Here is a 14,623-nt window from a genome sequence, read left to right on the forward strand (position 1 = left end):
GGGGGGGTCAAATTTTACACAAATCTAATACCTTCTCTAATGAGAATGTGAAAATAATAAGTTTATTGCGCCGATAAGTTTTTGGTGGTAAGAATTAAAATTTTGTAAGTAGATTTGAAAAAAGTGTTTTTAATTCTGAAATAGTTATACACACTGAAAAAAAGGATAACTGGTACCAAGTGAATTTTACTTGGCTGAAGTAAGTTAAAGTCCGGTTTATTTTCAAAGAAATATTTATTTGAGGCAAATAAATACGACCTGTTGGTCGAAGGGAAATATTTCTTTGAATCAAAGAAATATTAATTGAAGACAAAAAATATACGTTATACACCAAATGAATGACTCATTGTTCCAAATGAATGTCCCATGAATTGGAATGAATATTTCATTGAGATAAGTATATATGAATTGAGGGAAAGAAATATATTTTAAAGTCAAGCAAATATTTTATAGGATCAAAAAACTATTTCTCCACAGAAAATTTCTGAATATTTGAAGCACAAAAGTATATCTTTGATTCAAAAAAATATTTCTTTGGCCTAGTCCATGCGCGAGTGCAAGAAAGTAGTTAGTACTTCAATTGTAGTAAATATTTTCCTAAATAAGCGACTGGATTCTTTTAGCCTAAATTATAGTTACCATTGTAATTAATATACATATTTAAATTAAACAAATCACATAATTTAAAATCTTGATGAACCTGAAACAGAAAAATTCGATGAAAAATTCACCCTAGCAGGAATTGAACTTGGGTCCATCGAGTGTAAAGTCCACAGTGTTAACAGCGGCACTACCGCAACATGGAAATTGTAAGGTGGAAACCCGCATTTAAACCTCACCATAAACACTAAAGAAATATTTCTTTAAATCAAAAAAATATATATTTAAATTAACAATATATTTCTTTAATCTAAAGACGTCTTCAATTGAAACAAATAACGCCAAATTATTAAATTTTTGATTTAAAAAAAATTATTACTTCGTTGGAATAAATGTTTATTTTTTATGAATAATTTAATTCTAGTAATCAAATAAAATATTTTCTTTCACTGAAGAAATAAGAACTTATGTAAGCACAACACCTTTTTCATCTAAATAAATGCTCCATTGGTATAAATGCCTTTGTGATAAAACCAACTAACTAACTAACTAACTAACCAACTAACTAACCCTTTGTGAAAAAACAAAATATATTGTATTTTAATTAATATTATTTTAAATTAAATGATTATTTCTTTGATTTAAATAAACCTAAATTCTTGATTCAAGTATGGAACAATGATATATTGAATTGTGTCCGAATCATTTCAAAGAATCGAACTCTTTGAATCAAATATATATTTCTTTGAACGACTAATCACATTTCAACGAACCTAGACCTTTTGAATTAAGAAAATCATTTTCTTAAATGTAAGAAATATGTATTTCAATCAAGGAAATACAGCCAAAGAATTCATTTTTTCAAATCAACAAAAGATATATGCCTGATTTAAATAAAAATTACTTCTGGCAAAGAATAATTTCTTAATGCTAAGAAATAGGATTCAAGTAAAAGCATTTACTTGGTGCTAAGAATGATTTTTTTTTCAGTGCAAAACTCAAAAGTCATTTCATTCCTAAAATTATTATAAGCTTATAAATGTACGGCGTCTATAATTTTTTCGCGAATTATTTGTATGTATTAATCTACTTAAGTATAAACCTTTTAGAATTTTTTGACCGTGAAACATTTTTGTGAATCGGAAAATAACTGGGAATTTTTTTCTCGATTAAAACGGCCACCCTGAAATTATTTTTGTGTAGTGTTCAAGGTAACAAAAAATCGTTCGAACTTAAAAATAAAAATAAATATTCCTGCTTAATACAGGAATTCTTTATTCCATAAAGAAATATTTATTTTCTGGATTCGGCTAGCTTAAAATTGATTTTTCAAAAGTTAAAAATTTTGTTATGTGAACCTCATTTAATTTAAATTAGAGCTGTGAGGCAACAGATTTGTTGACTTTAGAAACAAAATTTTTATCTAGCCGAATTCAAAAAATTAATTTTTCCTTAATGAAAGACAAATTCCTTTATTAGACAGGAGTTTTTTTCATAATTTCCAATTTGATATGTCAATGAATTCAATGATCATAGGAAATTTAATTGCAACAGGTCATTAATTATAGAAAATTTAATGCGGATATCATTAGTATGTATATTTATAAAAACTTAATGATATTAAGTTTCTCAGTCTAAGAATTCATGAATTATAAAAAATGTCTTGGACTATAAATGGTTAACATTTTAGCCATCATCCATATACTTACATAATTCTTTTTTATTATGTAAATAATAAAAAGTTAATATATAGCAGCATTAAACTAAGTTACAAGATTGAAAAAATGCTTAAAAACACAATTATTACATTTTCTTGAAAATTTAAAAAAAATGTTAATTTAAAATGCATTTTATTTTATAAAAGAACAATTAAAAAATTGACAGTTAAAACTTTTCTCAATAAAATAATGATAATGCAAGGAGGAAGCAAACAAATATTTTTCATCCGACCCAATGAGACTCTATCACTTTTAACCTGCAAGTTCTTGCACTAAACGTTTCTTTACAGAATTTTTGTTTCTTCTGATTACAAAGTATTTTATACTTGAAAGAAAAATAAGGTATCGAGCACTTTTTTAAATAAGTAATATTTAAATTAGCGATCAATTTTTTGTACATATTAAATAAATCGAAAACTGTGCGTTTTACAGAGATTTGTAAAACTCAGAAAATATTAATTTGCCACAGAGGTTATTAAAGCGTTTTTCAACCCAAAAGTTCTTCATTTTTTATATGCTTCAGATAGTTTTTAGGCGGATTAAATTTCTAAAAAAAAATGTATTGAGCCTTTTTTTAAAATAAGTGAAGTTAAATTATTTTTTATATATTTTAAATTGTTGTTCTAGGAAAGCAATAGCTATAGCAACATTTATAGCAGAACATTATTTTTTGTCATTGATGTTAGTAAAGCATTTGGTACTTGCCATTTTTCTTCATTATTTATTACCTTTGGGTCGTTTTTAAGCGTTTTAAATATTTAAAAACAACAAGTATTAAGTCCCTTGTTAAATAAGTGAAACTTCCTTCGCTTTTTCAGAAATTTAAAAATATTGTTTAAGAAATCTTATTTTGCAATAAAAATTAAGTAAGAGAGCATGATATGCAATAAAAGAGTTGGATAAATTGAAAACTGTGCATTTTATGTAGAATTTTTGTTAATTGTTTATTACTTTAATATATTTTATAACATTTTGAATTATATTAAGAAAAAAAGTATCGAGCCTTTTTTGAAATAAGTAAAATTCAATTCTAAAATTTTTCGTAATAAAAAATGGTATATTAAAGTCTCTCGAAAATGTTCAAGTCTCATCGCAAAGATGTTTTCTTAAAAGAAACATTGAGTTCAAGAAAGTTTAGTTTGAATATGGTTAAGGCTCACCATACGACTTTGTACGATACTGCCTTGAAGTTCATAGCCGAGATTTTGTCATCGAAATCAACGTGCTTCGTTAGAGGCATTTTCATATTTCGCACCTTTAAAGATGCATTCGGATTGGCCATTCGGTCAATTCCGTGCATCTTCGGATCAAGTTTATCATAGTTTCCTTGGATGCGTTCGAAATTTCAAATGGATACAAGTGTCAAAACATATAGATTATGTTATGTAGTAATTACAAATAATAAAAGTGATTCATTAATAATGAAGTTGGACTTGTGGACTGAGAACTAAACGTCAATTTTCTTCTGTGCCAATAACATTATAGAATGGCTGCTGAGTAAAAGATACTATAAACTGGTAATAATATTGTGCGCTTTTAGTGGGCGAAGAGTGAATTGTGTTTAACGCTTATTTGCGGCATAAACAATTTAAGTTATGAATAGACACGATTTGTTTTAAATAAAATGAATAAAATATTGCATGCAAAAGTTTTTAATTCACATTAACTACAACTACTTACAGCGATTTCGTTAGAAAGGTGAATCCGACCATAACTTCTAGATGATAAAAGATCGGCCTGGCATGTTTATTATACTTTCGATTGATTACACTTTACCAAAGAAATGTTTTGTGGTTTTGTATGTTCATTACTCACAGTTTCGGCAGTAATAATTTAAACAATAATTACTTAATAATATCTTTAATAAGTAATACATTATTTCTGAAATTAGTAACTGATTTCCATTGTTTTTTTTCACAGATCGATCATAGATAAATTCACATCAGGAAATGCAGATGGATTTGGTGCATTTCAGCTGGTTCATTTCAATGAACATTATTGGAAAACTGTTATCTCTAGACCTTATCCCAAGACTGGGGATTTATTAGCCTAAAATTAATTCTGAGTCATTTTGATGATATAGGTGCATCAAAAAGTTTTATCGAGGTAATTTAACTTGCCTAAATTTTAATTATTAAAATATTTAGGGATTATTTCATATTTTAGAAAATGTTTTCTCTGGACCTCATTCTAAAATTTTGTTTGAGAAACTATTTAAATAAATTAGAGACTCGTTGGTGATAGGATTGTTTAAAAAATTTATCTAGACAAGATAATTTAGCCCAGAATTGTTATTAAATTTTTTTAAATTATTCTATTTTCGAAACCTCTATCTCTGGATTTTATTTCCAAACTGACATTTGATAAGCCTTTAAAATTCATTCTAATTCATTTTTATGATATAGGTGTATCAAAAAGATATCTCGAGGGAATTTAACTTGCCTGGATTTTAATTAATCAATTATTTAGCTATTTTTTTGTATTTTAGAAAATGTTTTCTCTGGACATCGTCTCAAAATTTGGTTTGAGTAGCCACTAAAATAAATTAGAGACTCGTTGGTGATAGGATTCTTTAAAAAATTTATCTAGACAAGATAATTTATCCCAGTATTGTTATTCCATTTTTTTTAGAAATTATTCTATTTTCGAAATCGCTGTCTCTAGATCTGATTTCCAAACTGGCATTTTATCAGCCTTTAAAATTCATTCTAATTCATTTTTATGTTATAGGTGTATCAAACAGATATTTCGAAGCAATTTAACTTTCCTGAATTTTAATTAATTAATGGAAAAATGAAGTTTCGAAAGCATCCATGGAAACTGTGATAAACTTGATTTGAGTATACACGGACTTGACCGAATGGCTGATCCGAATGTAATTTTAAAGGCGCGAAATATGAAAATTCCCCTGTACAATGGCTTCTTCCCTGCTGTTGTGCGATTCGGGTGGCAATCAAGTGCGCCATGTATGAATAATAAAATGCGATATTCTATCTAAGAAAACATTTTCTTAGATTAAGAAAATATACGCTTGTTCCAAGCATACGGTAACAAGTATTCATTTATTTGTAACACATATGGAGAGAATTTACCAAACTCAGTTGGGTAAACTCGGGACACATGGACACTTTGAGCAAGTTTCATTTCTAGTTGGGTCTACTGAATTGTACTTTAATTAATACTGTATTTTGTAGCTGACATTTTAATAGACACAATTATAATATGTATAAAACTTTAGATAAATATTAATGAAAAGTTGGATAGAACGATGTCGAGGACTGGATAGAAAATATAAGAGGGTTTACAGAAAAAGCACGAGGGCATCACTGACGCTCGAGAAATTTTACTACCAGTTTGGTAAACCGTAAGCTTCTGAGAATAAAGAATAAATTATACGCAATCAACAGCATATAACCTGTATATGCACACACATTAGTCATTTAAAGCCAATCAGAATACAATTTCGTACACATAAAATTACACAATTTAGCTTAAACAATTACATTAAATTATAATATATTACATACGATACCCTCGCACGCTTTTAACAATGTTAACGATATTGAAAATTGAAAACGCTGTCGACGAGTTTCGAACCACCTAACCAACCCAAGTGCAAAGTCACATACGGCCCCACCTTGGCCCATAGTCGGCAAAAATATTGCCGAAGCTCGGCTGCCATTATCGCGCCAATGACGGAATGATAACCATGGCCTGCACTTGGCAGCCAAGGTTTGATTACCATCGTCGGCCCAACATTGGGTATCAATACTGCTATAGTCTAAGTTCTAAGGAGATAACGAAAAAGGTAATTAAAAAATTATTATTAATTGATTGCGAGTACTTTGAATATAAATATCAATGGTCCTGCTTTGATTGAATACATATGTCACATTTGAACCACTGCGCTAAACCGACATGTTGAAACTCTGTGAAAAAGCTATCCTCATAAGCTACAGTTTAGCTAATTTAAAGAATCAAAATTTAAGCTCTCTTTTTCTAATTATTTATTATTATGCGACGTTATGTAAATGTAAAATACACGAACTGTGAACAGGAATAGCAATAAAAAAATTTTTAAATAAAAAATTTTTTTCTACCACAATTTTTCTTCGCGTAATATTTCATTTTTTTTCGTTGTAGTCTATTTTACAACTTTTTGCAATGACAGGAAATGTAATTTCTCATAAACATTAACAATTTTTAATGACAGAACTTAACAAATTTAATCGTAAACTTTGACAAATTTTCAATATTTTTTTTAATGTTTCGTGTAAGATTTGTTTATTAAGCTCTAAAAGTGAGACTTGGCGAAATAAAGTGCCGATTCTGGGCCAAGCATCGGTGGAGGATCGGCAAATCTAAATAGCCAATATAGGCTGCCAGCACTAGCTCATTATTGAGCCGATTTAAATAAAACATGGTTTGCCCTGGTAAAAAGTGACACTTAGCCCAGTAATGTGCTATCACTGGGCCAGACTTTGGCTGATCCTCGTGAAACATGGTTCCCCGTACTAAAAGTAAGACTTGGCGCAATAAAGTGCCGATACTGGTCCAAGCATCGGTGGAGGATCGGCAAATATAAATAGCCAATACAGGCTGCCAGCACTGACTCAACACTGGGCTGATTAAAATGCCGACATTGGCCCAATAAGTTTAGCCGACCTTTAGCTGCCCAAATTGGACTATCAACTTGAAGTACGAGTACGTTAGGGCCATGCAAAAAATATCTGGGGCCTGCTTCAGCAAAATATTTTATTGTAACATTTAATTGATGAGCCGGGTTTTGAATTGATGAGATGTAAATAAAAACATTGGATGATTTTTTATTTAAGATTTTCTAACATTGAAACCTTTAATTATTTAATTTTTAATATTTTAAATGTTTGCATCGTCTACTTTTTTTAAATCTTTTTGATGTAAAATATTCAAGCCATCAAAATTGAGCATTAAAAACCTGAAAATTAAGTTTATATAAAATCTCTGAAATCAAATTAGGTTCAAATTTGAGGAATTAAATCGAATATACAGGCTAACACGCTTTACACGATTTATTAATTATATTGCATTAAACTTATGTATATGAAAATATGAAAAACACACATAACTTGAGAACATTTTGAATATCTCTTCTTGGAATAAGTCTTGATTCAAGATTTGCAATTAAAGCTACTTTAATTTTGAATAAGTGCAATTTATCATGTAATTTCGAATGTTTTTACATAATTTAATTTTACATACTCACAATTAAACATTCTACAATATTAAAAATGTATAAATAAAAATTCTGGATGAATTTGAAGATCTAAACTTAAATTTTCAACTCTACATGTTCCAAATTGAAGATATTTTATTGTTTATCATCAGAATTGAAACTGTTTTAATGGTGAAACTTGCATAATTTTCAATATTTAATTTGAAAAATTAAAAACTTTTCAATTTGAAAGATGTATAAATGAAACTTTTTTAATTTAAATGATTTTTAGGATAATAAGTCAAGTTTTAAATTCTAATTCTTCCAAATTGAATAAGTGCCAATTTGCAAAATATGAAAAATTCAATTAATTTGTCTGAGTAATTTTTGCTAATAATTAATTAAATTGATTTACTTTTCAATTCAATTAAATAGTACCGTATTATTCAACTAAAATCTTGATTTTACCATTTGAATTCTAAATCGAAGGAGTGGCTAGATCCATTGGACTTCGCCGATATTACATTTTCTGTAAAATTTTATAGAAATATATTTTATTCTCTTAAATACGAAATTTGTAATTGTTCAGTAATTGTCAAAAATTTAATTTTTGTCTTATGCAGTCTTATCCATTCTACTGATTATTACGTATTTTATTGAGAAGTTTGCACACATATTGTCAATACATGCTAAAATTTTTTTCGATATCTGGAATAGTTTTTGAAGTTTGACCATTTATGACATTTATGAATTTTCAGTCACAACATTTAATATTTTATTATTGATGTAGGTTTTCTGATCAGGGAAATTAATTAATAGTTGAAGGTGTTAATTTGGTTTGTCTACTTGCTCCTAATCAATATTATTATAATAATGATTAATTTTTTGAAGATTGTGAAAAAACGCTCTCTAGCTCCGCTAGGATATGAACTCAGGTCCTTCAGATTGCCGGTACCTCAAATTTTTAAACTATTCAAGATATCAAAAATTTTAATTTTTAATTGCAAATTTTAATTTCAAAAAGGAATAAGGTACGAAAAAGTGATGATCACGAGGATATAAGGTTTTAGGAATATAAAGAATTTATTTTACTGAACAATTTTTTTCATTTCTTACAAATAATAAATTTCCTCATAAATCAATTAAACCAAATTTTTCCTACTAAATACGTGGAAAACAATGTTTTCACCCCTCTGAACAGAAGAAAAAGCTAAAAATTGAGTAGGAAAACCTCTAACATGACCAAAACCACTAAAATGGCAGCACTTAAGCTTATATCAGGGGCGTCAACTTCGATTCATGATAATTACATTTTTAATATCCTACTTTAATGAAATCTTATTTTATTTTACAATTTTACAAACTAATATTTATTAATGAATAAAAAACGACAATAAGGACTGTAAGTAATTTGAAAATTTAACACCTTTTTTCAAATTAGAAAATTGGTAAATATCTTCGAGATGCTCAGTACTTGCATACGATCCTGAAGGATTATGGAGGTGATGGACTGCGTGACTATCGGTTTACCAAACTGTCGAATCAAGTCTAACGTAAAGAAATAAAAAGGTCGCTTACAGTGGACAAACTTTCATAAAGTATGCAGGAGATTATAACATAACCAAAATTAATTTTTCTCTAGAATCCATTTGAAACTTTACCAAACCCTTAAGTAAATAATACATTTTTTACCTAGAAAGAATAACCGAAATTTATTATTCTGTAACCGATTTTGAGGGAATTATTGTCATTGCATAATTTAAAGTTTGCTTGAATTTACATTTTCAAATATTGCTTAACAAGCATGAAACTTTATCCAATTTTTCCTGAATGTGTGACAGAATAGTTTTCGATAATTACACCAATTGCATTAATGATTACTTTTGAAAATCTTTACTGTATATTTGAAAAATTTAATCTGCGTTATTAAAGTTTACCAAATTGACATTTGTTCTTTAACATTTCGCAACACACAAATTATTACAATAATGTCAAACATTCCCGTTTTGGCCCATATATCCCAATTATACTTAAAAGGTCGGTATAGTTTCCTAACCAAATTTTCTCCGTGCACTCATATTCTATCGTCCCAATTCGTACCTGCGATTGACTTGAAGCAAGTAACATTTACTTGATTCAAGAACAATTTGTTTTCAGTGTATCTTTTATACACTGTTTTGAAAATTTCTTCCCGGACATATTTATATGCCATTTATTATTGAAGCATGCTAATTTTTACGAAGCCTTCATTTACATTTTGATTTTAATTAAATGTGTCCATAAACTGAGTGGTGTTCTTACCTTCTTATCTAGAAAAAATGTAAGCGAATTTCAGAACATCTTCAAAGTCTTAAAAATAATGCTTACAGATTTTTTCCCTTCTAAACTTATAGAGCTAGATACTTTATTCAAATTGTTCGAATACAGCGAGTAGAATAATTATTTCGAATATAAAACGTCCTGTGCAAATTTATTATTTGTAATAATTAATAATATAAAAATAATTAATTAAAATAAATATGAAAAAATTTATTTTTTGCATTTAAATCATATTAATTAACCATTTCTAATAGCTTGAACCAAAGCCTTTGAATTTTCATCTTTTATTGCAGTTCTGCATCGATTTACGGTGTTTGCTGCGGCCTTGCCAACTGAAAGAAAGTAAACATTGCAAGAATGATATGAATTACGTTTGAACTATTAAGCATACAGCGATAAAAAACCAAACAAAAATTAAAGGCTTTTTTCACTTTGGTAAAAATAATATATTAACCATTTTTATTGAAAAGTCAAATTCAACTTAAATGGTTTGTTTAAAAAAATATGAATATACCTCTGATTCTTGAAGCATTTTGTACTCCAATGTGAAGTTCTTTTAGAGCCGTAGTTAAATCTTTATAGTTTTTTGCCCTGATTTCCTGTTCCCTGATGAAATTTTCCCCGAGTTTTTGTATCTGCTTTACTCTTTTTTTCATACCTTCTCCATCGTGTAGGATTCTTGAATCTTCCAGACGGATTATTAAAGCTTTCAGAATGTTTGTAATTCCTGCTGCTTCAGCTTCAAGTTTTATCTCACTACCCTTCAGCTCTTAAATATAAATATAAATATATATGTGTGTGTGTGTTACAGGCATTACATATAATCCCTAGGTATTATACATAATGCCTGGCCACTTCAGGCAAAGTATATAATCGAATACTTATTACTTACTTTTCCTAGACAATATATATAATCCCTAGGCATTATGTATAATGCCCGGCACGAGATAGGCAAAGTATATAATCTTAATTTTGCATATAATGATGCAGTTAAAGAAGGCCATGAGAAATTTACGAAGATTTATAAAATTCAACACACGTTTACTCGCTATTTATTACAACATAGCATACTGTAATGGCATTTTGATTGGATAACAAGGAATTACTGCGTATCCAATGTCCTCAGTGATATCACTTTTTATTGCTAAATTTTATGAAGTCAAAAAATTTGGTTTACATGTAGCAAACTGCGATCTAAAAAAAGGGTCATTTCAATACAGAAATATTAAATAGCATAATCAATTTTTAATTTACAATTTTCTTCAGATCTTGATTTTTTTAAATCAAAATCTAATACAATTTTTCAAAGATTCGTTACAAGTAACTTCTCAAGAATGTTATGTAACAACAAAGTTCTTATTTTGTAGAATGTTCGGAAATGCCATTTTATAACGGGTTTTCAGATTTATAAAACAAAAAATGTCTGGAATGAGTGCATGAATAGTGTGTCCACATTTATACCTGTAAAAATTTGACTTTCGATTTTTAGCGTTCGATCCCCTGGTGGACCGAAGGAACCGAGTGGAGTCTCTACAAAGTACCCATAAAGACCCCATTGGGTCCCCATTCGGTTCCTTTTTAATAAACTTAAAAAGAAGCAAAATAAACTTTTAAATTGTTGAAATTTGGATTCTAGGTTAAAATTCCCTAGAGAAGGTCACGGAATAATCGCAATAGTTTTTTCTGCAATGGTAAATTGTTAAAAAAAATATAAGACGTATAACGACTGTTGACTGCTATACTTCAAACGCATCATCTGTAAGTAGCAGTCAACAGGCGTTGTAGACCTTATATATTTTTTTGATTAAGGCTCCATTCGGTTTCTTCGGTCCGCCAGGGTCCCTCTTTTCCCCATTCTAAACTTGTTAGTTTTATGTAAAAAAAAATTCCATTTTTTTAAATCGGTCAACATTAACTAGTGTCCCTGAACTTTTGAAATTATGATGGGTTTTTAAATAAAAAAGCTCGGATTTCGGAACAATGAAAAAAAGTGTCTCTTATTAACTTTTGTAAATTAAACCTTGACCGCCTCTTAAGGTGCTAACCTCCATGGGTAAAAACAATCCCTCAAATAGGGATTTTTCGAAAAATGATCAGGTTCTTGTTTATTCTAATTAATTGGAAATTTGTTGCATTTCATGCGCCTGGGTAGTGGCAAACCGCGACCATAAGTGTACCTATGGCGAACGGAATGTAGGGTTGGTCAGTTTCGATTGAAACAACGGGTGGTCGAGAGTGTTATTTTTTCGACGATACTTAAAACGTCGTCAATCCATGACCGACTTCAGGATTTGATTGAGTTTCTGTCATGTTAGGTATCGGCGATACTGTGAAAAAATATCGATACCGAAGTATTGATACTCTCAAAATTTCTTAATCGACCCAAGTATTAATCTAAATGCAAAAGTATCGATACCAAAGAATCGAGGTTAGAGTATCGACTTTTTCGGCATAAATAATTTCGTCAATTTTCTCGAGAATAATTTTACAGTTAAGGGTTTCCTTATAAATCCCTACCCATCCCTATCCATCCAGAATCCCTCAGTGATTCCCTCCCCTTCTCTCACCTTATCTTTCGTCTCCTCATATACCTGTCTTACCCTCCCGATCAGGCCCATCTTCACTCATCTCTCTTCCATTGCACCAAACAACCTCCCCCTATCCACCAAAGGTAACGCGCCCATTAGATCTGCAAAAAACGCGTACACTTCACCACTCTTTTTGGTTAGTTCTTTATTCACCACGTGCTGCAAGACGCACATATTGTCAATAGTAATACTTCTCTCCCTGAAGCCCGCCTGCGTCTTCGGCAATATTCCTATCCCTATTCCCCCCTATTCATACTTTTTCACTACACCCTTTAACATCTGCCTTACCTCTTGTGTGTCAAACAGCCACGCTTCGTTCGCTAACCCGTTCAGCCCTGCTGCCTTCGATTTTTTCAACTTCCTTACAGTGATCCCAGATCTGAAACGAGATGTGGTCCAACACTATGACAGGGCTATGTCTTTGTGAATATAGTAGGGGAAGATATAATTGACTGGGTTGTGCCCGCAACCCATTTCTCCTCTTCTGAATTTGAAAACTCGAAGGTGCACGATTGTCGGTCGGGACACTTCGGCGGTTCTATTTTTTATCTCTCTCCGTTTTGAAATAAAGTCAAGAAATTGGGATTTTAATATTTCCAGATTTCGATGCTGGCGATTCTCATGATTTGAATACTTCGCGCGCCTCTTTATATGTGCATATTTTGAGGTTACCTTATTACAAGCATAAAATATAAATGATTTACATATTAATACTATCATATATACAAAAATATATACATATATTATTAATGATAATATAATAATTATTTTATAATAGTATTATTTATATATTGATATCAGAATATTAATACAGTGAATAATATTTTGTTGTAAATTATATTGTGTTCATTATATTGTGTATACTATTTTACATTATGAAAATCAATTATATAATCTCGTATATAATTAAGTATGTGATATTATAATTATATGTGGAATTGAATAGAATTTATTGTCTTCATTGTATATTTAAATAAAACGAAGCTACATATTTTCACTCTTAGAATTTATACCTGAACAGATAATAATTAAATCATTAAATATTTCTATGTCTATATTAGAGTTTCTCTTGTCCTTAGGCTATATTTCTCCTCTAAATCACTATTTTACTTGATATTATAATTATATTAATATTAATATTAATATTAATTAGCTGTAAATGATTGTACTGGGTTTTTTGAGCGTTTGATTTATCTATTAAACCAAAAAAGATTAAACAGCCTCGGTACTTTAGAAATTATAAAATTTGCTTATGAGAATCATTCGGAATTAAATAATTACAAAATATAGCTTCCTAGGATTTGGTTATATTATACTTTTTTCATGACTACTTGGGACTTCGATTTTTCAGATTTAAAATTGCTAGCAATTTTAAAAAGTGCTAATACAAAATGTTGTGCTTTTAGTACTTATAATTTGTAATTGTTTTATTTTGAATGATTCTCATAAATAAATTTTCTAATTTTGAAAGGCTATTTAAATTTTTTCGGTTTAATAGATAAATTCAACTTCGAACGCTTAAAACTCTAGCCCAATCATTTGCAGCTAATTAATATTAATGTTAATATCAATATCTGTTGAGATAATGTTGTATGTTAAAACGACAAAATAAGAACCTCAAGGATCCAACAGTTTGTCCACACGATGAACTCAGAATTTTCCAAGAGGCAATTCAGAGTGAAGGTCCAACTTGACAAATTGGGGATTCTTGAGATTCAGGCGACGAGTTTGCTTACCCTCAATATACCCATTAACATTGTCGGGCACATGTGCCACTTGCCTGTGCGACCGTAATGGCCCGGAGAATTCCCCGGTTTATGGAATCTCTTGCCGGCCGTCTTGTTTTCGTTCCGCACGAAACCGTGGCGACAGGCTTCGATCACGTACGCCAGAGCCTCTCTCACTCACTCCCACGCGCGCCTTCTCACTTTCCTTCTCACTCTCTTCTCACTTCTTTTCCTTCTCTGGCGCACTGGCGAAAAACCGGGAAGCTCAACCGGCACCTTGGGATATACGGCGGTAGAAAAGACAGTTTAAAATACGGTGAAATGAAAATGATTAAAAGAATAAAAACTACACAGCCTGTAGCCGAGGTCGCTGTTTAATGATGTAGATCCAATGGGTGATTACGGTCCTTTTTCCTCCCTTGATTTAAAACATAATTACAGGATATCTTCTTTGAAGGAAGATTAATACGTGATAAT

General features: G+C 30.0%; 1 protein-coding gene across 2 annotated transcripts in view; it reads right to left on the minus strand.

Annotated features, from left to right (window-relative positions):
* The window catches only part of LOC117172855 (Bardet-Biedl syndrome 2 protein homolog), a 1,136,351-nt gene that overhangs the window by 364,244 nt on the left and 757,484 nt on the right, over positions 1 to 14,623 (minus strand). Inside the window, exons 10-11 of one of the 2 annotated variants that reach the window (XM_033361114.1) lie at positions 10,346 to 10,600; positions 9,328 to 10,163 (exon numbers count right to left, since the gene is read on the minus strand). The exons of the other annotated variant lie outside the window; for it this stretch is intronic. Coding sequence (XP_033217005.1) covers positions 10,069 to 10,163; positions 10,346 to 10,600 — 350 coding nt within the window. The 3' untranslated portion in view covers positions 9,328 to 10,068. Of the gene's footprint in view, positions 1 to 9,327; positions 10,164 to 10,345; positions 10,601 to 14,623 lie in introns of those variants that run through there. 2 annotated transcript variants of the gene reach the window in all.

This window comes from Belonocnema kinseyi, chromosome 5, assembly GCF_010883055.1.
Source record: "Belonocnema kinseyi isolate 2016_QV_RU_SX_M_011 chromosome 5, B_treatae_v1, whole genome shotgun sequence".
Taxonomy (NCBI): domain Eukaryota; kingdom Metazoa; phylum Arthropoda; class Insecta; order Hymenoptera; family Cynipidae; genus Belonocnema; species Belonocnema kinseyi.